The sequence below is a fragment of the Cynoglossus semilaevis genome, chromosome 9, assembly GCF_000523025.1.
Source record: "Cynoglossus semilaevis isolate Cse_v1.0 chromosome 9, Cse_v1.0, whole genome shotgun sequence".
In the NCBI taxonomy this organism is placed as follows: domain Eukaryota; kingdom Metazoa; phylum Chordata; class Actinopteri; order Pleuronectiformes; family Cynoglossidae; genus Cynoglossus; species Cynoglossus semilaevis.
The window spans coordinates 10,524,664-10,552,086 of record NC_024315.1 but is presented as its reverse complement, the minus strand read 5'-3'; the positions used below and the strand labels follow the sequence as shown (position 1 = coordinate 10,552,086).

Here is a 27,423-nt window from a genome sequence, read left to right as displayed (position 1 = left end):
GTTGTATTACATATTTTAGCCTGCCATCTGGTCAGCCCTGCCTCACACCACAGGGGACCTCCTATCCTCTCATATTCTTATTCCACTAGCATATTGTTCCCACTGCTTTCAACTGCATTGCCCCAGCACTTCTCTACTTCTTTATTTATTTCGACAGACAAGGCTGGTGAGCAAGCTGCGCCCTCTCTCCACCTCATCCCCCCACCCCCATTAATCGGCACCTCTTGCAGTTGTCCTATCAAGTGTAACCTGGAGGCCCCTAGTAGAGCAATTAAAGCGGCCTCCCTGCCCACCTCTTGTAATGAAGCCCAGCACATTCTGGAATCTATAGCCCCTTTAGTCTCCCCTAATGGGACATCATTATTGTCAAAGAAACAATGTAAATGGAAATGAACATACTCATTAGCTAGTCGCAGGGAGAAACCTTTGCCGCTCTCAGCTTGCAACTCCCACTTCCGAGCCGTGCACACATACACACACACACACACAGAGCAAAGAAGTTAGCCTTCTCTCATCTTCTTCTGCACTGCCGCTGCTGTTGCTGCTGCTGCTGCTGCTTAATTCCTCTGATAACATGTTTGTTTGAATGTGCATATGTGTGTACTAAAGAAGACAGTGTGCGTGTTTCCCTCAAGGTAAAATGTGGAAATGGAAACATCATGTATAATTCCATTACTGGCGTTCTCTCAGTACAGCTGTTAATTGTTGTGTGCACAAGTTCACAACGCAGTGTTTTTTTGCTCACCTGTCCCAGGGTGCACCTGTGCAACGGTCCAGGTCTCTGTCCCCAGCCAGCAGTGCGGAATTAGATAGTGGGAGGAAAAAGGAAGCAGCGCAGAGGATTCAAGACCTGGAAGAGCTGCTGCAACTGAAGGTAACTGCTGATATGAATGTAGAAATTAAAAAGTTATGTTCTTGTGTGTTTTGTGGTACATGAAACTACTTTTCCCTTGCCAACACACTCCTTTTTTAAAAATCTATCATGTCTCAGCTTTCTCAATTATTTCTTCATGAATTCATGGCGATGACTGTCCTGTAATAGAACCAATACCGAGGGCACATCACTTGTGAAGTTCGGAAAACATGACAGAACTAGAGACACCGTTAGAAAACATTAACGTTGACCAGAACCCCCTTTTAAATGTTGATGCTGGCAGCGCTTTCTGCAGAATAACTTTTTTTTAACCCTTTCATGGTTAGTCTTCTAAGACCATGAGTAATGTTCTGCTCCTCTAATGAGTAAATGTCAAAATGATATCAAGAAAAACAAGGACAATCTACAGTTAAATGAATTTAGTGAATAAAATCACTCCCCGCACACTTATACTGAGTTACATTGTTCCATAGGAATAGAACTTTGACATAGTTTGTTAGTTTCCTCTGTAGTTTGTTTAATTTTCCTGATGTTTCTTCAGTCGACCACTTGCCTCTGACAAAATAGAACAAGTTGTTTGTCCACTGCGTTTAACCTTCTGGTTATTTGAAGTCTTAGATGAACGTGTTTTTAAATTCTGCTTTTCAATGAGAGCTAACGATAAGACAAAATAAATCACAGTATGGAACCTTACCACGAAATGTGGCCCACCCTTATACAGTGTACACTCTCACACCTAAACATAGAGTACCAGCAGTCAATCGAAAATGTCTGATTGGATCACACCAGCCCCGCACATTAATATTTGACCTTAGCAGCGAGCAGTAAAAACAAACAAACAATTCTTATAGTAATGGTGACTTTTTTCTCCACCTACACCAAACACTTACAAAATAAACAGTAGCTGTTGCAGTGTAATTATTTTTCAGCTTGAGAACTTCCACTGATGTGTATGCTGGCAGAGTAAGGGGCCGTATTGATCTGTGGGCAAGGGCCTGTGGCCTGATGACCAGAGCTGAGCTGCCCAGGGGAGGATCTATAAGGAGCCTGGGAAGCCATGATGTGGCTAATGCTTGCCACTTGCTCCATCCAGTCCCTCCATCAGTCAGCTCCAACTCTTCTGTGTGCTCCCCCAGCTCTTGGTTCAACTAGTTAACACTGCACCGCTCTGGCACCTTTCATTAAGACGCTGTGTTTGTGAGGTCGGGGGGGCAGCTCGAAGGGCCGAGGATGTCCTGCAGACGTCCTCTGTGAATAATCTGCACGAGGGAAAATCCATACTTGTCACATTGACAGTGTGAATGTGTATCACATGTGTGCACACCACTTGTGAGTCTCGCCCGTGTTTGTGTGCTGTCTCTGTTCTCTTTGTCCTTGTTAATAATAACAGGGCTGAGGGCTCGCATTTCCCTCTCTGCAGGGCAGCCGTGTCATATCAGCAGTAAACAAGCTCCTTCCCTTCAGAAAGCACTCGACAACTCTCCCTAGCCTTGGCCACTCAAGCAGAAACCTGTCCTGCACTCTTCTTTTCATTTTCTATTTTGCTCTGCCTTTTTTTTTTTTACTTCCTCCTCTTTATAATTTCTGTGTTCTTGGTCTTTTTCTGCTCTCTATTTTCATCAGCTCTCCCCTCCTCTCTCCTTTCTCCACCTCTGTTTGTCCTGCCTGTTGAAAGTATTTTCTCCATCGCCCTTGCTGTTAAGGTCAGTGTGATGGGGAGGAGGGGCAGCCCTGACAAGAAAAATCTATATGTTGTGTTCTCTTACTCATTCTTTAACACTAGAGCCCAATCTTGCTGTGTTTTAATAGCTGTCAACACTGTCAGCAGCCGACCAATGGCTACATCCCCCACCAAAACAACTGGCACTGGCCATCAGGCAGTACCTCCAGTCACTGAATTTCAGAGTGTAGTTATTGGGCGCGTGTTTTAGTAATGCATGTATGTTTACCCGGTGTTCTGTGGCCCCATCGACATGTCATGTTGTTGTCATGCATTAATGATGTCTCAGTTTCCCAGTGAGATTAGCAGTTGAAGCACTTGTCAGGGAGAGGGAAAGGAAGTGAGGGTGAACCTGCTGCTTCCTGTCAGGTAAAGATGTTCCAACTGTGGACCAGTTTAAATATGTAGACAATGAGCAGCTTTTCTCACTCCTGCTGCCACACTGCTGTGCTAGTGCACGTGAAGCCGAGGGCCCCGTCTTCTATTGTTTGTTCGAATGTTTAATTTGGAATGTACAACTGTGAAAAAAACAAATCTTGTCCTACAGACGGTGGAGAACGAAGAGCTGAGGAGGGCTCATGATAAACGACGTGAACGCCTGTGTCTGATTCACAGCAACTACAAAGTTGTAAGAGACCAGATTAAAGAACTGGAAAAATCATCTGGCAGGTGAGTACGCACTGAGAACACACTGGCACCTAACACTTAGACAAGTAGAACAGAGATTGCCAAACGTTTCAATGCTGAGGAGCCCAAAAACAGCATTAGCTTCTGACCCTTTTTTTTAAACAATTGCAATCCTTACTTCATGTTATTACAAAAACAGTGTAAGCAGAAAAACTACTTACTAACATTTACAAAACAGCTACAACTCTGCTCCCTGTATGTTCTCTGACACAGTACTGGACCTGGTTAAATGATATTCCTTCCTGCAATTTTTCCCTTGATAAAGCTCTGAGGTTTTAAGCCTTGTATTTTTGGCTGACTTTTGTGTGTGTGCTACTGCATCTCTTTTCCCGCAGTGTTCATTAGGATGTGAGAACCACAGTCTGTAAGTGTCTGGTCCTGGGGTGTAAGGTGTTTGAGATAGTCTATAGAGAGACGTGGGAGGATGGGGGAGGGCCATTTTCTGCTTTGACCTGTCATCTTCACATTAAACCACGGGATTTTAACACAAATCTTAAAATGTGCCCTTAATATTAAGGTCTTCCATCCAACTGTTTTCTCCCACCTTTCCTCGCTTTCTCTGCCTGTTTATTCTTTCCAACAGTGTCAAAGAGGGCATCTTAAAATGTAGCTAAAATTGCATATGTTTTGGTGGCCATGCGGGAGCAAAGTGTTGACCCCATCAGCTGTTTTCTCTCAGGGTTAATTAAAGAAAACAGCAGTGCAATGTGGGCTGTGTGAAAGTGTATTGTGAGAGTGTGTGCAGCGCCAGGCTCCAGCCGCCTCGTGTCGGCTCAGCGCGGCTCAGCAGCATGTGTTTAAGAGAGTGGGAACAAAGACAGAGAGATGGAACTAAGAATACAACCCCAGCTTTGATTTGTTTTATATCATAACGAGTTATGAAAGAAATAGAAGAGAGCTTTTGTCACATAATTATATACATGTTTCTCTAATTAGACTAAATTAACCTGAGATGAGGTTACGTGCTTGGAGCTAAGAGGATTTAGATTGAGCATTTCTTGTCTCTATGTGTTTGTCGGAGCTAAGAGGATTTAGATAGGATGAGCATTTCTTGTCTCTATGTGTTTGTATTTTATGACTGATTTGACATGAAATTACTGCAACAGGCAGGCGTGGCCTTTTCACTCTGAGCCCTGCGTGGCACCAGCCAGTCACTCAACATAATGATGCTGGTATTCATAGGGCATTATGCCTCTTTTTGAAATCACTGTTAATCCCATTGGGATAATGCCATCCTGAAAGAGAGACAACAGAAAATGACTTAAATACTCCCATTAGTCCTGGTAAATCTGGGTCTTAACAAGTCGGTGGGGAAGGGCAATGAGTCTCATTGCATTTTGAGCTTGTTAGGGATTTTCCTTCCATCTAGCATGCTGCGCTGTTGCCATTTTGGACAAATGTGGGGGGTCATTTGTTTTCCTCTTTGCATGCAGGAGTGTCCTTACCTGATACACACAAACACTCATGGACAAATACAGCGGATGGTACATTTACACAAACTGATGTCACAGCAAGAGATACTCTGTATACATTTGTTATATGTATTGTTTCACGGATTAGTTTAAATATGATAAGGATTTGACAAACCAAAGTTAGTTGAGTGGAAACGTTCTGGATCCCAAGTGGCACATTATGTTGATGTCAAAGTCTGTTAATGTTGACTGATAAAACAATAACGCTATAGTGTAACTGATTTCATTTAAGGTTAAAGTTTTTAAACCCAGCTTGGACACCAGTTTAATGTTGGGTAAGATGTCAAACCTCATATTGTCTAGTTCTCAGAAATAAAACTACAAAGTTCTAATTTTAAAAGATGATAAAATAGGTGTTTTGTCATTGTGTCTTTTTTAAAAATAAATTTACTTTCCATTTCTTTCCAGATTTATTTTTTATCATGATTAATCACTGTTGATTACCATCATTATTAATGACAGTTGATTGTTAGTTTGTCACAGGTGGTTTCTTTTCCTCTGTGCCAAGGTGACAATAATTAGGTCCAGTCCAGATTTGGTGTCTTCCCGGCCCCTCTGATTGTCTGAAACCCAGATGTTTTTGTTTTTTTCACAAATCTCTTAAGTATTTGGTTTTGTCTCAGGTTTTAACACAAATATCTTAAATGATAAAAATAAATCGACATATCAAACATGACTCTCATAACACGAGTAAAGTGATATTTAAAAAATTCATACAGATTTCAGTTTCTGTACGACATCAGCCCTGTGTGTGATAACTAGTTCTACCAACCAATCACAGAGTAGACAAACGCCTTATTGACTTATCAGCATGCAGGTAGTGCACAGTTGGCCAGTCGCAGTGAAGCTACCCTGCCATTCAACATTACCAACATATTTTCCCAAAATGGCATGAAGGAGAGGGGGAAAAAGCCAACTTCTTATTGATATTAGCGAAGGGAAAAAGTTTTTTAATCAGACTGGGGATGATGGGGTGAGCAAATAAAATTAAATGTTATTAAAGCATCTGTACTCTGATCAAAGTTGCGCCCATAAACAGATTCCCCCTGAATCAGAGCAATTAGCTGTAGCGGCTTAGAAAAGTTCTTTCTATTTCCTCCTGCTTAATAATGGAAACTCAGATACCAGAGGGAAGGAATCACTGAGGCCTAAAGTAGATAGCTCTCTCATGGCTCCATGTTCAACAGTTTTTAGACTCAGGGTAAACAAATTAAAAAATGTAAAGCTTTACCGTAACTCTATAGAGTTGTGTGCACACTAAGAAATTTAGTCGATACACTGCATTACTAAAAACATATTAAAAAATAAACTAAGGTGAGGGTTAAAATAACATTTTGAATTTATGATCAGCTCAGTTAGTGTGAAGATTGTTCATGATGAAATGCTTTGTGCTCCGTGTCTACCTCCTTTCCTGCACGTTGAGATGATCTGTTAAGTAGCTCTGCACTTTGGGAACCTCACCCAGACTAACTGCACACACACACACACACACACACACACACACACACACTCCCAACATATTCTATAAGGAACTTCAATGGCTCCAAATTGCTCACAGGGGCATTAGCTGTATTAAATGAAAACATTTGCTTTTTTCTGTTGCCTCCAAATCCCAGGCCCACGGGTTTAACTAGTATTAGCGCAGCATGGCAGAGTCCATATTGCCAATAATGACTACAGGAAAAGGAACCTTCCTGCATAGCAGTGTCACTCACAATCGATATCCACACCTCCTCTTCATTGATTTAGTTGTATTGAAAAACTCTACTTCATGTGAACGGAAAAAAAAAAACAACTTAACTTCTCCTCATCTGCCAAATTTGCAGTCCTTGGCATTCTCACTTAGAGCTGTTTTAGTTAGCAAATGAAAGGCTAATAGGAACAGAATGTGGGGGGCAGAGCCTGATTGATGAGTTGAGCAGTGCTGCTGTGTGTGTGAGATTGAGTGTGTGTGTGTATGTATGTTATTCGTTTGGAGGGTGCAGCTACTGAGCACAAAATCCTATTAAGTATTCATACGTGAGTTGTAGACATTTGAATGACCTCGTTTGTGATCCTGTTTTTGCCATTATTTACATTTGCATGGCGCTGAGGGAATGGAGCGCTGCCCTGCCACACTGACAGTGCCCTGGGCCTTTACAAACATGCAAACCTGTGTACATGAAATGTCAAAGTCAAGGCCGCTCATTTGAATACTTACAAAGATGGCTGAATAACAAAAACAGAGTGAGACTAAGGGGCCTCGTTACCCTATGTGTGAGCTGCCCAGAGAGAGCAAGGTGATGTTAAGTATGATCCATTTTCCCTTGTTAGTGTGTTTGTTTTCCATCTGTGTGCATATTTTTTCTTCCTTTTGTGTGTGTGTGTGTGTGTGTGTCTCCCCCCCAATGAACCGCTCTCTCTCCAGACCAGGTGGCAGGACACAGCGGGCCGAGCCCTGGCAACTCAGACAAGAGAACAGCGATGCTGTGTGGAATGAACTGGCCTATTTGAAAAATCTCACCAGAAAACTCTCCATTGAAAAGTAAGTCAATTGTTCACTGAAATCCCAGACCCAGAAATATAACAGTTTAAAAGAAAAAAGTATAAGAAATTTGTTTGAATGTTTATTCCATTCCATTTGTGAAACAATATTTATTACAAAATGTTATGTTGTAACTCAATTGGTGCACTTTTTAAAACACTCCCTTTTAGGTAAAAGACTTAAAGTTAAAACAGATGTGTGCTGTGTAAATTCAGGGAGACACTGTTTTAAATTTAAAAAATACAGACAAATAGATGTGCAAAATTGTCCATAAATTTGAAAAGACCACACCCAAGTAGCTGTAACAGAGAAACAGTGTTCAACCATCAGAATAACACCACCAGAAACACACGTCCAGTCGTGATATAAAAGATGAGAAACAACTGAAACATCCAGAATGAACAAGATTTTAAATGATGCAGATTGTTGTGTAGTAATTGTAAACAGTAAACAAATATAGACAGTATTTGTTGATAGTAGTAGATGGCTGAGAGTTATGGTTCTGTGTCAACTGACAGTGATCTTGCATCTTGTCTGTAATCTTAAGAAGTTATAAAAACAACACACTTGTTTTTTTAACCACCAACTAATCACAGCTGGCTGTTCCAGTGGTGTACTGCCCAAGATGGGCAGGGGTGAGGTGGTTACCCGCACATCTTTTTAGAAGTTCTTCACAATAATAACCAGAAATCATAGTAGAGAGTGCCCTGACCAGCTGCTTATATTGTGGTAAAGTGCAAAGCTGATGAAGCCGTTCTTGAACAGAGGAAATGTGGAACAGACTAGTGAGCCCTAACAGACAGGATGGGAATAGAGAGCAGCATGGAGGTTACTGTGTCTCTGCTGACCCAATGAGTGCTGCCCGTTGGCATTGACAGTCTGAAGCTGAAACCAGAGTCTAACCTAAACTTATGTAACCTTCTACCATTAGTGAACTTTCACTGGACCACGTCCATTGCTGATTTACTTACTTGCTATTTATGAAATGCTCAAATCACTTCCAGTGGAAAAGACAAATCGAATCAAAAGTTGTACATGTGGAAGATCGTATCAGGAATGGTTACAGCATGAAATCTTTTGTTTTTCATTATGTTTTTTTCTCTATCTGGATGTGGTGTTGCCATTGTGTGGTTTGATGTAGAGAAGCCCCTGTAACAATGTCATGAATACTGACCCAGCGTAAGGCTCCACAGAACCTGGCCTAAAGCCACATTTCCTTTTTCTGCCCAGTCTTCCCCAGCTTTCACCTTTCCTCACCTCATACCTCCTCTATCCCCCGTCTCTGTGCCATCCTCCTCTCTTACTCGTCTTCCCAGTTGCCTCCCTCTGGCCTCTGTGGTGCTGCAGTTGGCTGAGGCCAGAATTCTGGGTTTTGCCCCCCTTCCCCCATTCTTCCTTCCCCTCTTCACCCCCCCGCCCTGTCCTCCTAATCCCAGCTGAGCTCATTATGATATAGCCTAACTGCCTCTCTCCAAGCCTGAGCTGTCCAAGCTAATTACAGGCTAGCGGCCCCAGAGCCGACAATGCTGCCTGTTAAGGGATGTCCATCCGCCCGCCTGCCCAGCCACACCACAGCTGAGCAGAGCAGAGCACTGGATTGGTAGGGAGTGGGGCCTGTGGGTAGAGGGGTTTTCAGACTATCGTGCTCATGCATGGTCCTTGGTCTTGACCTGTGAGGAAACACTCGGGGGATCACAAGCATATGGCCTCTTTCCAAACTGTAACTGGCTGTTCTTCTGGGATTTGTTGATCACATTCATGTGCCCCGACCACCTCCACCTCACACACAACCCCCACCCCTCCCATCTCTCTTACTTAGGTGGATAATGAAAGGGAAACTTGGATGGAATCTGTAAACATCAATCTGCATACATGAAGAATTTGTTTTTTTAAACAAAGTGAAATCGACTTCTTCTCTCTGAGTCTTCCCTACTTTTCTGTATCAAAAAAGGATTAAACCAGTTAGAGAAAAAGCTATCAGATTTTATCAATGTAAATTTCTGCTGTGATTTAGGGGACGTAAGTTTTATATATATTATAGTTTTATATATATATATATATATATGATTGCTCTGACATCAAGAGTTTTGAAGTCATAACTACCTGGAAACACTTGAGCTGCAGTTACAGGTCATTGTTCAGTTGACCGTTTTATGATTGGACTTGTGAAGGTTATGCTAGATAACGGTTAGCAGTGGACCTCTGATGTCTAATAAACGCTCAGCAGCAGAAAAATTTAGAGTCGAATAAAGCCCCTAATGAAACTTTAAATACGTAGCTGCTGGATTCAGACTGCTGGCTCTTACACTCCATTTGTCTCTTGGTTTCTCCTCTGTGTTGTCATAAGGCTGTGCACAGATGCTACCTATCAGCTCCTCAAAACAACACTCATAAACAGGGTCTCAAGACACATATGACCATTTCCTAAAAATTAATATTGCCAGGGCAACTCCAGCTCAGTGGGTCCCTCCAGTGCTAAGAGAAGGTGATCAAGCCCTGGACTCCCTGTGATACAGGAATATGATTTTTGTAGTAGAAGGTGAAACTGTTAGTTTCTCTGCTCTTTTATTATTTAACTGCTTCCCTGTGGCTCAATTTTACGACATAAGGACTTGAGAAATAATCAGTGTCTTTATTCTTTGACTCTTTATTCTTTTGAATCTTTTTTCACACTACCACAAGGACCATATATGTTGAGCCAATTTATTTGTTGTCCTGACATGTTAGACTAGAAAACTTCCCCAGAAACGATTGGGTGCTACGTCTAACACTTTATAAAGACAGTGAGACAAGACACTTCTATACACAAATCTGTAAATACAAGGATGTCATCAGTTTACGACGTCCTCTACCTACGGCATTTCATAGTTACGTCGCCATGTCACATAAATTTAAATTTAAAAAGTCCTGTTCCATCATGCAGACTTACCATATTAAAACTTCACCGTACATTGGATTGTGCTACATTTAATTTTTTTTTTATTTGTCTGGTTTTTTTGTGAAATTTTTGCACTTCATTATGGCTCCCAAGTGTAAGTCAGATTCTTCCGATGTTTTTATGTCCTGGATTATGATGTTACCACTGCTTTAGCCTATGTGAGTGACATAGATAGTTATGTACTGTAATGTGAGTTTTGACTTATTGGCGAATATTGAGTTGTGTCCAACAAAGTCAAGGACCGCTTGTATGACTTCGATATATATTTAAGATATTCATAGAACACCAAGACATGACATGACTACTAGTAAGTTAACTTTTACAGTCAGTTGAGTAGAGGCCTTCTGGTTTAAAAATATGACTACTAGTAAGTTAACTTGTTGAGTAGAGGCCTTCTGGTTTAAAAAAAAAAGCTTTTTTTTTTTTCAGAATCACAGCCTTAGTTCACACATGAAGTGTATACTCAAAGGCAATTTGCCAAATAGATGACATCACTATGTGAATTAGCCAGAGATTAGAGGGGAAGAAAATCTTTCGAGAATATTTGCATTGCTGCAGCTGTGAAACCAGCTCTGTTTTTTTTTTTTTTCTGACCATTATGGGGGTGAGCCTGGCTAGTAAGTCACATTGACACTAATTTAGTTTAATAAACTTTACTCTGATGTTGCTCATATTCCTCTTATTTTCTTTTAGTTTCATCTTGTCTCATTAATACTAGAAGGTATTAGTATTAATGAGACTCTTTTGCCCCCACGGACCGGGGCTTAGTTAAGGAGGGACACATTTATTTAATCACATAAACACAGAATGTATTTTATTATGCATGTGTTAAAAATCAGATGCATGTTTTTTTTTTCTTAATGAATAATTTGCCAAAATAATTATTATTATCATACAGGCTTAGTGCACCATCAAGTGTAATCGAGTGTCAAAACAAGGTCAAATTATACAAGTACGGAGTTAAATTTGGATATTTAATAAAATGTCCTTTTTATTAAATAAACCTCCAAAACACCATTCCTACAAAGGCACTGCATTTTGCAAAGCTCAGTCTGTGTACTGATAGCTTAGCATCATGCAGGATTTTATTTTCTTCTCATAAACAAAAGACACATTTAAACCAAAGGGAAACAAATATTTCTGCATACAACAAACGTCTTCAAAATGACACTGTCGTCATGTTAGACAATTTATACTTACAACCCAAGATGAAATAATAAAAATAAAGATGAATAAAATCAACCTTTTTGCATAGTTAACACTGCCAATTGAACAGTGAAGGAGTGGAGATTTACAGCCAATATCAAATTACAATTGTCTCCCACTTTCCCCTTAATAAAGTGTTCCTTAAACTGAGAAGCACTCATATTAAACATCTTATCAGGCCACTGTGCCATTAGACTGAGAAGAGACATTGGCCTAACCACTGTTGTAGTTCATCTTTGAGTGTTTTGTTAACATCACATAACTCACATTGTTCCTCATGTTAAAATACCTCATAACTGATGACATAAAATACTGACCTACTTATTATACAATAAAAATATAAATAACTACACACAAGGGTAATAACACACTGAACTGCAGTAGGAAAACAACACAGCTGCATGTACTGTAGTTAACAGTCACTCTAAGTGTAAGGCCAGGTGCTGATACTGGTATCAGTGTATGTGTGTGTGTGTGCGTGTGTATAAATTGATCGATTGATTTGCGTTCACCTATACCGGCATCGATGACCAGTTTCCAAATGTTAAATTAATCATAAGTTGTGATTCCAAACCATTTCTAAAGTCCATATTTATATGTAAGAAAATAAACAATTCAAGTTACATAAGACATCATTAAGATGAAAAACAATCAAACCAACTGATAGTGAAGCTGCTGTTATGTCATGGATCTTTGACAGAACAGGTTGAGATCATAAACAAAAGCAGAGTTTCTGAAATGTGAGGGGAGTCGGTGGTTTTTGATTAAGAAAATACCATTATTGTGATTCGATTAGAGTAAAGTAGAGCAGATTAGATTCAACTGTATTGATCATAAAACTTTGAAAATAATTTTGTTTCTTTTAGTATTTATGTGTTTGTAGATAAGTTTTGGGTTTTTTTTTTTTCCACAAATCACATTTTCATTGGTCCTTGTGCTGCAGTATAAGCTGTGTGGTTTATTGAGATGGTGACTCTCAACACTACTTTTTTTTTAGAGGCCAGTGCCATTCAATCCCTTTCTGTCTTACCGTTCCTGTTCAGTTAAGCCGTATGCCGTATAGTATAAGCTCAGTTGATTAATGATGTTAAATTTTGGCCCCTAGTTTCATGTTATTGTAAAAGTGGGTCAACTTTGATAGCATCTCAGGCTGCATCTTTTTTTACTCTGGATTCACTATGACTGTGATGACATTTTATTTGACGGCGATTTTTGTATATTCTCAACATCTCCACAATAAGCAATAATTACTGGAAAAGGGTCAAATAAGTAGTAAGTTGTCACGTTCAGGGCTTTCTGGTCATTGAACCGGCGCAGCAACCCTATCCCTTGCTTAGCCAAGAAAATTATCTCATCCTTTAATTTTGCATTTGAATAGTGCCTTCACGTCAATACTATTAGCAACCGAAATATGTGAAAAAGAAACATGAGATAAGACAGGCTTTTGCTATATACAGCAGAATTCTGTTTGTTGTGCCATTAGCTTCCACCACACATAAATCAGTACCGCGCCTCATCGACTTGAGTTCATTTATGGAGGCAGATCCATACAGGAGCGACATGTATCCATCTGCTTCCTCACCCTCCCCCAGGGAGAGTCTTTTGTGTACTTATTTAAGCTTGCCCGGCCATTAGACCCGCCTTCTACTGGACAAGGTGGGCTTAAAAGCGAATTAATTTTTTCCTTTTGTCTTGTTGTATCATTATTTTACGATAATATAATTTGGTGATTTAACAAGTTAGTTTAGACAGTGTCACTTTTATTTCTGACAAATATGCCAGTTTCCCACGATTGACTGTGTCATGAACGTTGCACGCAGCCTGTCTTTAGAAGTAAGTCCAGCGTTCGCGTCGCTGTTGTAATGAGGTTAGCTGTGGGAGGAATGCCACTACAGTAGCAGCAGCTGCTCGTTTCTGGTGTTTGCCTCTGACTCTGTGGCACAGTGGGGAGGGAAATTAGGTGCGTGTTTCAGGTGTGTGCGTCTCTGTGGGCCTGCATGTATCCTCAGTGGGCTGCTATTGAGGTCCTAATAATAACTTGAAAGTGCAAAGTCTTGAGCATGGCTTCACATAATTAGCCTTTAGCAGAAATCAAGCTAATTGCAAAGAGGTAATTGGGCCCCCTTTCCTCTTCTCTGTTATGATACACAGACGGGTGAACACAGTTCTTCCTGCCTTGGTCTTTCATGTTACCTGTCACTTTGATTTCCTGATGAATTGTAACAATTTTAATGAGTAAATGTATTCACTCTGCCATTGTATTAAACTTCAGCTAAGGGACTGAATCATACAATGTAGAAGTTGTGCATCGATGAGGTAAAAAAGATCTCTGGACCTGAGTTCATAGGGTGTAAGAAAAAAATGATACAGTTACCAAATTCTGAGTTAGCTTTTACTCAACAAATGAAATTAAGATTGTCAGTGAAACGGCTTCTTTATTATTTAGAATTTTCTTCTTTTCCCATATAGATTAGGCTTCAGGTGCATTTCCAAATTACTTATATTATATTTTAGTGCATAATTTAAATCTTTTTTTCTGGAAATGTGGATTCGGATAGAGTAATTGTTTTACACCTGTCATACATTTGTTGTGTTGCCTCTGCCTGTGCTTTTAAAAAATAAATATAAGTCTAAAAAACATAATTTTTTAAATATGTGTCTGCAGAACTGTTTTGGAGGAGCAGATGGACATTTTGCGAGTACAGGCAGCCATGGACCGAGCAACAGTAAAGGAGCTGCGCACATTTCTACACGATGAGCACCAAGGTGAGCCGTTGTTTAGCTTCTTTTTAAAAGGGAAATACCAGAACCTACCCCAGGTCAGGAATTCAAATGAGGTCGCCTGAAATGTCTAGTAATTGATTAAAACAAATACTGATAAAAATAATTTTTCAACTAATTATTAATACAATTTTGTTTAAAAAACACCACACGCAATCTTAAACAACTGTATTATTTAACTTTTATGAATAGAACATAAGTTCAAATGAAACACAGCATATAACAATATCTGAGCTGGCACATCTTGATTGATAGCTGCGATCATGTGACCTCACAAGTCTATATAAAATGTCTCTGGGATGACCAGAAATTTGTGATATGAGAATGTGGTCACGAAGCACTGCCAAAAGGACTTAAGTTTCTGTGATCCAAAAAAAAACAACCTGCAAACAAAAATCACATCCTGGGGTTAAAAAAAAAGAGCACATGAGAGTCTGCATTTGGTCATTTGCATCAGTGAAAAGAATTAGACAACTCTCAAAGGATTAAAAATCAACTCAATTATGTCTTGATCAACTCCTTGCACATTGATCGAAGGATCCTTTTATCTGAATGTACCGTCCCCTGTGTAGAAAACCACATTAGCTCTAATCAAAGCCGCATTCTTTTGTCAGAAACTGACCGCTGCAATCAGTGTCCTTAATTAACCTGTTCAATAACAAATCTGTCACTTTAATTGTCCACCAATGGAGTTCCAAATGTGTGATTTAAACCATGGCACTGATTAAAACAGTGGATCCTCATCTAATGACAGTAAAGCGTTTAAACGAAAAAATGAAGCTTCTTTGTAAGGACTTATTGATTGAGTGACTGGTTTAATATTTAGGAATTTAAATTGTTCTGCGTTTGTTACTATAGAAATAGCTCTGGACAAAGTGCCCTCTACAGAAGGCAGTGTGTATTTGTTGTTTACTGACCTTGTTGATGATCCTCTGTCTTTGTAAAATGCTCTTTTTAATGAGTCAATTTAAAATAAGCTTTCTAGTAATATTAAGCATTTATTCACAAACAAGCCTTTCAGCACATAGAAAATTACATTGCTACAGAATCCAACTAAGTTTGTTTAACTTCTCACTTAGTGAAATATGTATTTTCTCAATGTTAACTCCAGATTGTAAAAAAATAAAAGGTGGTCACATAGCTGTACTCCGGACGAACCTCTGTGACCTGATCAAAGGGATAGCAGGTTGATTGCTCACAATGGAATCATGCTAATGAAAGGCAGCAGATGAAAGAAACAGGGCCTTTGTGCTGCAGCCCATGAGGAGTCGTGGGAGGGACGTTAATATATGCTGCTGTGCCAGGACTTCCTTCAACACAGGGTGACTAGGGAGCCACTGTGTCTTCATATCAAGGTAGTGCTGAGGTGCCAGGTCCCAAGCCATTGGTGCCGAAGTCAGATAATTGACTCCAAAAACTGGTTGTGTATCCATCGAACACGGCAGCTCTCCTGTCCAATTTGGTGCTCCGTTTGATTGACTGTGACACGGCGGAAAGAAAAAAGAACTTCCTAATTCATAGTAACAAAATTCCCTGGGCAAGGTGTCAAACAAGAAACTACAGCAGCCTCAACACCGTTTTTTCTTTGTGTTCTCTACTTCCAACGCATCCTAAAAAAAAAAGTACTAACCTAAAAAGTCACAATCGAAGGTTTTTGAGCACATTATGTGAAGCTTTGTTGCATGAACATTTTACCGGAGAGAATTAAATGCAAAAGCGTTGCATATTGTGGTATTTTTATTTGTTTGGTTGTTTTGGGTTTTTTTTTTCATAGTTCACACAGTTCAGCGTTTTTAAATGTATGAACACAAATTCTCTAATTTTATTGTTTATGTATTTTCTATGTGAAAATAATAAATTTCTTTGCAGCTTCAATTTAGCAGCACAATTATTTGCCAGAATTATTCTGTGGGAAACAAGGATAGAAAAGTAGTACAGCATGAGACCACCTGTCCACCATTCCTTGTGGCTCCTGTCAAGAGTTTGTTAGTTGCATGTTTTTATTTTAGACAATGTTGCTGCTCTTCCTAATACTTATCGGCCAAACTCCTTTATGTTAATGTAACCTTTCTTGTCATGCTGAAATCAATGCATATAAAAAAAAATCACACACACACACACACTTAAACAGTAGTTTAAGTGTGTGTGTTTTACCAGGAAAATATTTGATAAGATTTTAAAAATTGACTTTAGCAGTTAAAAAACCGTACGTACCTAATCCAACGTTAGTGGTTTCTTTCAAATAGAAAACAAAAATTAGAACCTGGATTGGAAATTACACATTTGTGATGCTAATTGATTTACTGTACTCATTTTATTGTTCAGTTGGAGAAGGAACTTGAGTTTGACTGGTCATGTCACAATAATGAGCTTTGTTCCCTCTGCAGAATTGGTTCACAATGTGCTGGAGGAACCCCAGGTCAGAATGAGCACTCCGAAAAAGCTTTCTGTTTCTTCAGAGCAAATGGAACCGACTTTTAAAAAGGTAACGCACAATGTCATCATTAAGTGTTCTTTGTCATTGCCAATAAAAGAACTCCGACAGAGAATACAGCACAATGGCTTTAAAAGAATTTGATTTAACTTCAGAGTAAGAGTGTTCACACTCTCGGAAGTCTTAGCCGCACCATTCATTTATAAGTCAAGTGTCAACTTAGACCCAATTTTATTTAATTGCACTTAGGAATAACTCGAAGTCATGACACTGGCAGTGGATAGGAGAAACTATTAAGTCAACTTAAACGGCAACTTTCATCATTTTTTCATATTTTTTAACCCCTGCTTGTACAGATGCACCGGTCAGTGATCGGAACTCGATTGTTTTTGGCAGAAAGCCACGAAAGCATCAAACTCGCTATTTCTAATATGTGTAACAGTAAGGCTGACTGTGGCAGTCACCATGAGGTCACTTCACTTTTTTAACACTTTTTTTATGCTTTCAATAAAAGGAAAATCAGAATTGGCAACAAACCCTTTTGGCAGGTCACACAAAAAAAACGTAAAAAATTGTAATTGGTGAATCACTACATCAGTGTTCTCCACAGAATTTATATAAATACATTTTCTTCAGCTGGTACCTGGTTTACCCAATAAAATAAAACTACAAATGTCTGTTGATGGGTTTCCTTCAGAATCTATGTCCTTTTTACCTTACAATTAAAAATTGCTGATCTGAATTAAAAAAACAAACAGTGGGGAATAAGTGAGATGAGTGTCGGCTGGAGGGCAGTTCTGGTTCTTCATTTGAGGAGAAAAAAGGACAGTAATGTTGTTATTCTGAAAATGCGGACCTTTTGTTTTACAGAACAATGTTACATTTGCTGTTGATGCATCAGAACAGAGAGCAGGTCAGACTCAGGTGTAGTGTAATAACATGCCTCTTCATAAATGAAGTGACAGCTGCTGTAACAGTCTCTAAACTCTTCACATATTTATGATTCTAATGCTAATTGTCAGGACTACATTTATATTATATGATAAAAATTATTTTTCACACCCATCTCATTATTCAGGCCGATACAACTGCCCTAATAGCACCTGCAGGAGACGGGGAAAAAAAGTAACATGGTCCAAAAACAAAACGGAGGCAATATCTGACCCTTTTGTGCTTCGAAAAAAGTAAGAGGCAATATCTGACCCTTTTGTGCTTCTGAAGCCCTATGTTGTGGTTCTTTCAGATTCAACAGATGGAGTGGAGAATTATGTCCATAAACAGGGAGACAGAGAGGCTGAGGGAGGAAAAAGAACATCTACTGGAGGACAACAAAGAATTGGCCCATAACTGCCGCAAACTCCAAGCCTCCCTGGATTCCTTGCGTAGCAAGGAAGCTGTTTGTGAAGAAATGGTCCAGGCAAAGGCCCTGGCTGAACAGGAGCAACACTGCAAGGAAATCATGGCACTGGAATCCCAGCTGATTGCTTCCCGCAAAGATGTTACCAAACTTCATAAGCAGCTGCTGAAGCTAAGACAGGACCTGGGGATTCTCAGAGCAGCCCGGGACTTCTATAGGCACCGCAAAGTGGGACCATCGCAGCCGGACGGAATTGTAAGCAATATTAGTACCAAGGTTAAATTCAAAACAACAAGGCTCAGAGGTCCCCGCCACAATCGTAGCCACCGAGCAGTCAGCCCCAATCAAGTTATTAACTGGCAAGGCCGCAGCCCCAGTCCCACTAAGGACGAGTGGGAGGACATGAGTGTAGAGAGGTAACGATACACACACGCACACAGAAGCAATTTTTTTTCCTGCCTCATTATTTTTAGGTGGTTGAAGTGAAGCGGGTGGCTCCACGGTATTGTGGAGGGGCCATGCTGCAACGAGGGGACAGCGTGAATATGCAAAATGTAAGCAAATGGGTGATTGAATTTCATTGTCTGTCTGTTTGGTATTCACCAGCCAAAATAAGGATGTGAGCAAAAATGATACAGAGCAGAGATAGAGGAGGGGGAAAGTACTGTCAGATCCCTGGAAATATCCTGGGATGCCTCGCTTGGAGCTCATTGACTGAAATTTGCATGCCTAATTAGCCACCTCTCCACACAGAGTTGAACCGATGCCAGGAAAGCCCAGGGATAAGGAGGCCGCCAAAGACCTGATACCTTCCAGTGATGCCATTTTCATGCACTAGTCACGCTATCTTAGAATTGACAGTTTGGCAGTTTGATTTAATTTACTGGTCCTGTGCTTTCACTAACCCCCTCTTGACAGCACTAAGGATCCCGCAGCAACCCCCCAACGCTCTCTTCTCACAGACCTGCACCAATGATGCCGACGCCTCCTTGCCTTGTTTTGGTTATCTTATGAGATACAATTGGCAAATGTGCGCATTTCACACATTCCTTCAGCAAGGTCTTAACCACCCACACCTCGCCCTCCCCATCTCCTCTCTCCTCTTAGTTTTTTAATTTAGTTAGAAGTATATTGAATGACCCTCCTTGGCTCACTACCAGATGTTTAACACTGTCTAAATTAAGAACCATCGACAGTAATTAATCGTGTACGTTTTATGCAAAAAAGCCACTGAGCTCAAATTTATTGAGTGATGGTTGGAATGATTTGATTTCAAACACTCAGCTCTCCCATATATTTATTTCACTTCACTTCCTCTCCCTCTTTACCGCTGTCCCTCGCTCTTCATTCACTAATTCATCTGACTGTAAGCCTTCTGCTCTGTCCGTGTGAGGCTGTTTAACAGGGACTAGGCGCTGCTCTGCCCTGCTTTCCTAATGCCTCTCCATGTAACTAATAAGCAGCAGTCTAATATACTTTTACCTGAGAGGAGGATCTAAGTGGATTTGAGAGGAAGGGGTCTAAACTGAGATGTTGTCTTATTTAAGGCACCTGTCGACTGATTTGTTACTGTAAAGCCTTCTGCGTGTGTGGTGAGCGTTCTTAGTAGAAGAAAAAAACCCATAACTTTTAAAGGGTGAAATGAAGATGTCAGACTCAACTACTGACACTTCACTTGTGTTTTTCTTTTTTGTTTTTCATTTTTTGAGACCATCTTTTAATTTTAAGTCTGGGATCAGAAGATTATCATCTAGGTTGTTATTGATAGTATATTTTACTGCATCAAAACATATGTATAAATAGAAGAAAAGACTTTTATTCTTTATAGATTTTGTGTGTTTCTATCTCCAAGAAACATTTCAATAAAACTTTACTTTAAAGAAGCCAACAGACAAAATGTCTTCAAACATATGGCCAAGTACAGAACATGTCTGATGTTCTCAACTAGACAACAACTGCAGAGTTTAACAAAGACAGGAAGACTGTCAATAGTCTTCCTCTAAACTCTTTGTATTGAAGAAAAAAAATGTGCTTGTCCATTTCTTTTCAAGCAAAGAGTAAATCTGTGAGTATTTGTTGGAATGTATGAGCCAAATATACTTTCAAATATAAAAGTTTTTCTGATATAGCAAAAAAGAAATTCTAGACATTTTTTAATAATCATCAAAATTCCTGGTTCTCCAAATTGAAAAACATGTGTACTCACAAATTAGCTAGTGGAAACTACTTTATGCCCATATATGTACGTACTTCCTTTTAGGTAAACAATATTTTGTCCTTAAAATCTTTTGTTTTATGCCAGTTGAGCCTGCATATATACACTACATTTAAATGACACACTACTATGAAACTTTACCAGAACTATTAGCAGAAATACGGTTACACTTTTTATCATCAGGTCCGTAACCTGGGTCTTAATGGTGACGATTAGTGATCCTGAGCAAGTCCCTGTGCCCCCTCTGGACCAGGTTTAACCCTAACTAGCCTCCAGTCTTGTCAAGTTCCAGTTAGATCCATTCTCAGTGGTCTTTACCACCGCTGCTTTTCCCAAGCCCCACCTTAATAAACCCACCAGCGTAAATGTCACTGGCTTCCACCTTCACATCAAAGGTCACTGTCAATAAACCTGTGTGTGTGCCAGTGTGTGTGTGTGTGTGGGAGAGGCGGTGTGTCTCAGGGAGCCCTTACCGTGTGTCCATCAGATGCACCTTTGCTTGGCTTTGCTCAGCCGTGCCTCTCACACACGTCTGTCACACAGAGGGCTAATGAAGGCCACAGCTGCTCTCATACATGTTGATGCATTCACTATCAGCACTCGACACTGCAGCATTTCACTTAATTTACACTCACATTTACAATTACAGCTCAGAAATTGGAGAAGACATTGATTTCCTGTTGGAGGAAAGTGGGGCAAAAATGCACATATTTTTGCTTGATGTCAGCTAAGTCAACCATAAATAGTAAATTGTTTGTTTTGTTTTTTTTCCACAGTTGATACTTTCTTAAGTGTTGTTGGATTTGCTTGCCACCTGTAATAATTTATTTAATATTTGGTTACAGTGACATTGGTGAGGAGTTCTCTGACAGTCTCAACACTGTCTCCTCAGAAAGGCCACTTCAGAGACGACGAGCTGAAAGAAAGGTTGGAGTTTCACTTTCATCTCTGTGAATGAGCCAAGCCATCACACTGCTGATAAAAACATAAATAATACATTTTTAGAGATTTTAGAGTTGTACTATTACTACTCACTTACAAGTACTATAACACAGAAGTTGAAAAATAAGAAATAACGTAAGCAAGTGTCACTTAATATGTGTAAATTATGGTAAAAAAATGTTCATAAAAAGAAGATGCTGCGGACAGTCTTAGCTGTATGCTATAACAAAGAAGTGATCTCTAACTCTTTATTTTCAGATTTAAAAAAAAGTTCAGAAAATGTAAGGTGTTTTTAGATCCCCTTCTCTCCCCACTCCAGATCTCCAGCCTCTCATGGCTCATTGCTGTGACAGGCCTAACCTCTTACATCGTACTGTCACAAAGCAAAGGTTGTGCTCGCCTTTTTCTCTCAGCAAGACACCGTGTGATCAAACCTAATACTGATCAAATCCTACCTGACCCTTGTACAAAGGAAACAGGTAGAGGGGGGGGGGGACTTCATTCTTTGATGTCACTACAAGGATGGGGTTTGGAAACATCCTGTGTAGGCACTCAAATGTGCAAATGACTTTACACTTGTGCAAACGTCAAACTGTAGAAGTGGATTCAAGCTCTTCAGTGAGACAGTCATTGAACAAAGAGGGCACTCGCAAGAACCTGTCAGAAATGATAACTGCTGAGAAGAGCTCCAGATGAAGTTAGCTGAACAGACTGCAGATGAAATATTAAAGCTTGGGACAATTTTGTCATGTTGCATTAAAGTCGCCGCAGAACATGATCACAGTGTCATTAGTATCTATGTCTCTACACACAGCTTGTCAACTAGTTTTTTTTTTATGCAGTTCTACAGGTGCTCAGTGAACTCAGAAGTACAAGGAGAGTCGTACAGAAATAAACGGAATATTTTGGCCCGAGGTAAGAAACCTACATAAAACTGAGAGAAGTTCCTACTGTTATTGATCAAATGACATAAAACAGATAACTCTCTTTTGCTTTTTTGTACAACACACTAAAAGAAAAAATGTTATTTAAGCTGTTATATATATTTTAGTTTTCAGTTGTTCATACGCAAGGCACTTTCACACACGCCTGTTAGGTCCCAGCAGTGGTTTCTAAATAAGGATTTAGAGTTTTCCTGTGCTCTTGTCAACTCTGAGGTGTCTGCATGTTCTTCCGTCTGCTAGATGATAAACAGCATGAGCCCTGGGAGCAAGGGACGAGGGAAGAGAGAAGACGGTGCAGGAGTAGGAGGAAGCTCACGAAGACCCGTTGCTGCTCCTCCTCCACCTCCCTGCAGCAGCGTGTCGAGTCCCTACAGCGTCATGTTTATATACTGCAAAGTGCCAGGAAAGATGCTTTGCTTTCTGCCAAAGAGCTACAAACTGTCAATGAGAAGATGTCGGCACAGCTCAGCTCTCTCACAGAAAAACTCAGCGGCAGCAAACAAGTCATACAGGTAAATTGGTTAAGAAGTATCACAAAAGTTCTAATTTTGTCATTATCCTTTTTTGTCATTTTTGCTGTTTTTTGTTTAGAGGGAAGCTGCATATTTATTCTTTTTCTTACGATGCTCAATATCTGTGGCTGACAGGCTTTTGCCGTGGAGGTCAGCATGCCATAGCAGAAAGGAGCCGACAGTCTCTCGCTTACGTTTTCATAGTGGTTAATGTTTCAGCATGTCAGTCCTCCACAACAATTTGTGTCATTCGCAGCTTCCTGTCTTCGAGTGCATGAACCCGTGAGTGTGCCCTTAGCACCCGGTGTGACTGCGTCCAGCGCCATAAGCTCATTGAGTTATTTAGTACCTGCCTGCAGGTAGGAAACTCTTAGGACTTGGTGAAGATCGTAAATAAAACACCAAATACTTTGCACCTAAACAGAATCTTTCCCGTTCGGACACCCATCTCATCACTAACATATGTATACACACACACCCATAGACTTATAAATACATTCACACACAAACCAAATATAACAAAAATAACAAGACTGACACAGTAGTCAGTCTGACAAACAGGAGACTTCTAGCAAATTCAGACACTCCAGCAGCCAAGTTAGGACACAGTAGACACCTGATTAGGTGCCTGTGTCTCTGTGCCTGTGTATCTATGGTCTGGATTTGTACAGATACAGTATTGGTACACAGAGGTTAGAGGGCAGTCTTCATAGAGTTGCTGCCCAGGAAGTGGCCCTTGTGCTCCTTCCCAGGCATCTGATTGCTGAGCCCCACTGAGACCTTAGAGTCAGACACAGCAGTGAATGCACACAAACAAAAACACAGCACAGCTTGCGTGTGTATGAATGGGCAAAGATGGAATTGCTGTCTTCCTGTTTGTTTCCCATTCCTTGTGCAGTATTAATGCCACTCCTCCAGAGAAAGTTGCAGCAACCGACTGGCCAAAGCCAAGTCTTGTTGCCCTCTCTGTAAAGGCCAAGAGGTGATGGACTTTGGGCTTGTTTCAGTTGGTCCCAGAAACTCTGCAACAAAGATTCTCTCTTGTAATTGGCCTAGGACAGCCTCCACAGGGGCCGTCATGTGAGAAGTAGCATGGCATTTTCACAGAAACGTGTTTGTGTTGCTCCTGTTCCTGAACCTCTGGATGCCCTGTCCTTTCATTGCTCCGTCCTTACTTTCCTCTTAGCCTTATTAGATACAAGAGATACTTATTAGGCCTTATTTTCTTATTAGATACAAGAGATACTTATTAGAAACTAATATTGAGATATACTATCATAGGTATTAAGGCAGTGGTTCTGGATGTTTTTTGGCTTTTGATTCTGGTCATGTTTGTTATACTGTGCTGTAAATATAAAGTGGTCAGATTAGTGTACAAAGTGAGATTTTATTTTCCCTGATCACATATAGGGTTAGGCGAACTTGTCTTTAGAAGGCTGAAAACACTGTAAATAGTCTCTCAAACCGTTACTGCAGTATCTTCAACTGGCCACAGCGAAGATTTGAAAGATGGAAAGTATTACAGTGCTTCAGTTTCAGCTTCAGTTTGTCATGTTTTTTTTTTTTTATCAACTACTAGACATTTCAGGCAACCTCATTTGAATTCCAGGCAACCCCACATGGAATCGTGACCCCAAAGTTGAAAAACAGTGCATTAAGGGGTACCAGCCTTTTGTGTTCATTTTTGTTGACCTCGGTTCTGACAGTGACAAAGTGATTTCACAAAGTTACGTGTGTCTCTAATGTGCTACATTAATGTATGAGAATAGAATGACCTGTTGTTCAGATGAGGTAGAACAAAAAAAGAGAGGGAGAGAGCTGTCTAGTCTTCCAGGCTAATGGATGACCGCTATATCAGTCCCTGTCAGTGTCATCTCTCAGCAGAGCTTAAAATGGCCTACAAAATCAAAGCCTGTCTTACAGGAAGTGTCATCAATGCCACTCTTAATTCGTGCACCGCTGCCATTGCAGCCATTGCCTCACTTTTCATTCCCTACGCCTATCACTTCTATTGCCTTTCTATCTCTCTCTCTCACTCTCCCTTTCTCACTCTCTCCACCTCCACCTCTCCTGGGAAAGGGCATGTGCGTCTTCAGCAGAACACAGGAAACCTAAAACAAGAGGGATTCTATTAAAAGGTGTCAGCCAGCAACCAGATATCAATATCCTCCGTGTACGCAGTGCAGAGAGCAAACCCGTGGGATTCTGCGGTTTCATTCGGGTGTGTGTGGCTCTGCATGTGTTCCAGTATTTACCCAGTGCGTGCAGCATACATCTTCATGTATCATGTCTCCTAGTTGTGCCATTAGGCCCAGAAAGAGCATAAGCTGGCTGGAAAATGATTAGTATTGTTAGAAAAGAGCTTCTGGTCCTCGTTCACATTTACTTCGAATCAGTGTTTCTCAAAGTGGGGGGCGGGCCCCACTGGTGGGGTACGGAGACATGAAAGGTGGTGTGCGACAAATGGGAGGACATTTTCAAGGTGTTATTGATTTTGATTCATTGTCAAATATTATGTACAGTATACTTAGTGCTAGTTCAAGATTCAAGATTTTTGTTTGGGCAACAGACAGGTGGGGTGTAAAAATCCCTATTTGTTCAAAGTGGGGAATGACCACAAGAAAGTTTGAGGACCACTGCTTTAAATACATGGAAATGTAAAATGGTGGAACATAGCATGGCACTTGAGTCCTTTGACCTCTTGATAATCACCTCAAGTCAAAACATGGCACCAGGAGTTGAAGCTTCCAAGAAGGATGTAAATTATTTTACGCAAACATCATTTATTGCTTCATAGTTTTAAAGCCAGAATGTTATCAACAATCACTGCAAGATCTGGGCAGAATCTTGTATATATCAGGTATTTAATTGGTATGTCAGGTGGTCGGGCAGACCCTGAAAGTATGCGCCTGCTTGTCGATTCTACTGTTTAATTTTTAGAGAGTGTACCAACTTTTCTGGATGTGGGTCCTTCATTTTGTCTTACCTTTTATTTTTTACTCATTACTTTACAACCGCCTCTGCTTTGGTCAAGTAAGAATAAAAAATACAGTTTCTGTTCAGTTGTCATTAGCAGAAGTCTAGCCCAAAAAAGTTTTTTTGTTGTTGTCAATCTTTAGAAACTGACCTCTGACCTAGCTGGCGTGGTGCAACAAAAAAAGGTTCTTGAGATGGAGCTGGAGCAGTGGAGGCAAAGCACTTTCCCCCAGCAACCTGCACCACCTGCACCACCACCAGCAGTACCTGTAAACACAGAGTGCTCCTGCCAGGGCAGAACCAAATCCCCTCCCACTGACTCTGCCCTCCAGGCCCTCGAGGCTGAGGTCAAACAACTTCAAACAAAACTTAAGGTTAGTTGCTCTGTGTCTTGTGTATTGAGTCTAGTACTGCAGATTTAATGGTATCGTCAGATGCTTTTGTCAAATTCAGAATTTGTTGTCAAATAAGTCTCTTTATTAAATGATGATTATTTAATGTCATATAACTTTACATGTGTTTACCATAAAGCTTCTGAAAGAACAGGCTTGTCAGAGGGTATGATCTAAGTTTGGCTCAAAGGTTTTTCAAGTAGAAAAAAAATAACCAAATACTTTTTTATTTTAACATATATGACTCACTTAATAAATTTATGATTAAACATTATTTTATTTTTCCGTTTTAAAAAAATGTAAAAACAAAATTATTTTACAAGTTATTCAAGTATCTTATTCACTTGCTTACATTAACATTCCTTTAGAAATTGAAAGAAAAAAAATTCTCAAGGTTTAACATTAAATCACAGGAAAGAAAAATGAGTGCGTTTCTTTCTAATTTACACTTGCCATCAGCTGAAATTGCTTGTGATTTTAACATGGATTGCATTTCTTATCATTTGATCTCATTATGGAGCAGCTGTCAGAAAGATGAGAAATAAGGAATAATAGTAGAGACGTGCCCTACATCACAGGGAATAAGGTGTGCGTGGCACCGGTGTTATTGCTGTCTTCACAGCCAGCTTGTCAGTGTCACCAGCCAGATTGCTGCTGTCGTTACACACTGACAGGAAGGTCATGTCAGGTGACACCAAAAGAGGCGGGTAAGGCGCGCACTGTGGGGGTGCGTGCACACAGTGAGTGAACACTCGAAAGCTGGCAGTGTTGCACATCCCACCAGGGACGTGGGGCCTTTTAAACCAAAGTTATCTTGACGTTTAAATATCCATCAATTTCATGAGCAGAAGCCAACTTCATTAGGCATACCTACTGTATGTGATTCAAATACTAAGGAGCAGAGAAGCACAGATGTGGTACTGAAAAATCTTACTAGAATATTTATAATTAATATATCACTATAATGTATATCAAATAATAAAAAATAGAATATATTAAATAAATAAATTGATGTTCAAAAAGAGCTCAAGGTTCAAGGGCTCTACCAATCGTTATAGTTACTAATTTCTTGTCTTATCTTATCCACTTAGGAAATACAGTTTTCCACTTAACCTCTTTTAGCACCTTCTACCCTCCTGCTGTAGCAATAATGAGGAGGCACGCTGTGCATGACCTGTCATCAGCGGTGCCATCAAAACCTTCCCCACCCCCTACATCCCATTGTATACACTCCGACACATTAACAAACACATGCACTGTGGGCCCTCTCCGCAGAATGCGAGCGCAGAGGTCACGAAGCAGGTGGCAGCCAACAAAGCCCTACGAGGCCAAGTCCAGGAGAAAGACGACGCACTGCACCAGCTACAGGACAAGTGAGATTCACACCATTCACACCATGTCATTGTTCTCTTTTCAGTTTTGCTTCTCACTAATGATTACCAGTTCATT

The 27,423-nt window shown here is 40.3% G+C and overlaps 1 protein-coding gene across 1 annotated transcript in view; it reads left to right on the top strand.

Annotated features, from left to right (window-relative positions):
• Window positions 1-27,423, top strand: part of cntln (centlein, centrosomal protein) — a 70,510-nt gene that overhangs the window by 22,558 nt on the left and 20,529 nt on the right. The window contains exons 10-20 of the mRNA XM_008317175.3: window positions 755-874; window positions 3,142-3,263; window positions 7,161-7,277; window positions 14,087-14,187; window positions 16,590-16,687; window positions 17,880-18,409; window positions 21,054-21,135; window positions 21,993-22,065; window positions 22,335-22,606; window positions 25,726-25,956; window positions 27,250-27,347. Coding sequence (XP_008315397.1) covers window positions 755-874; window positions 3,142-3,263; window positions 7,161-7,277; window positions 14,087-14,187; window positions 16,590-16,687; window positions 17,880-18,409; window positions 21,054-21,135; window positions 21,993-22,065; window positions 22,335-22,606; window positions 25,726-25,956; window positions 27,250-27,347 — 1,844 coding nt within the window. The remainder of the gene's footprint in view (window positions 1-754; window positions 875-3,141; window positions 3,264-7,160; window positions 7,278-14,086; window positions 14,188-16,589; window positions 16,688-17,879; window positions 18,410-21,053; window positions 21,136-21,992; window positions 22,066-22,334; window positions 22,607-25,725; window positions 25,957-27,249; window positions 27,348-27,423) is intronic.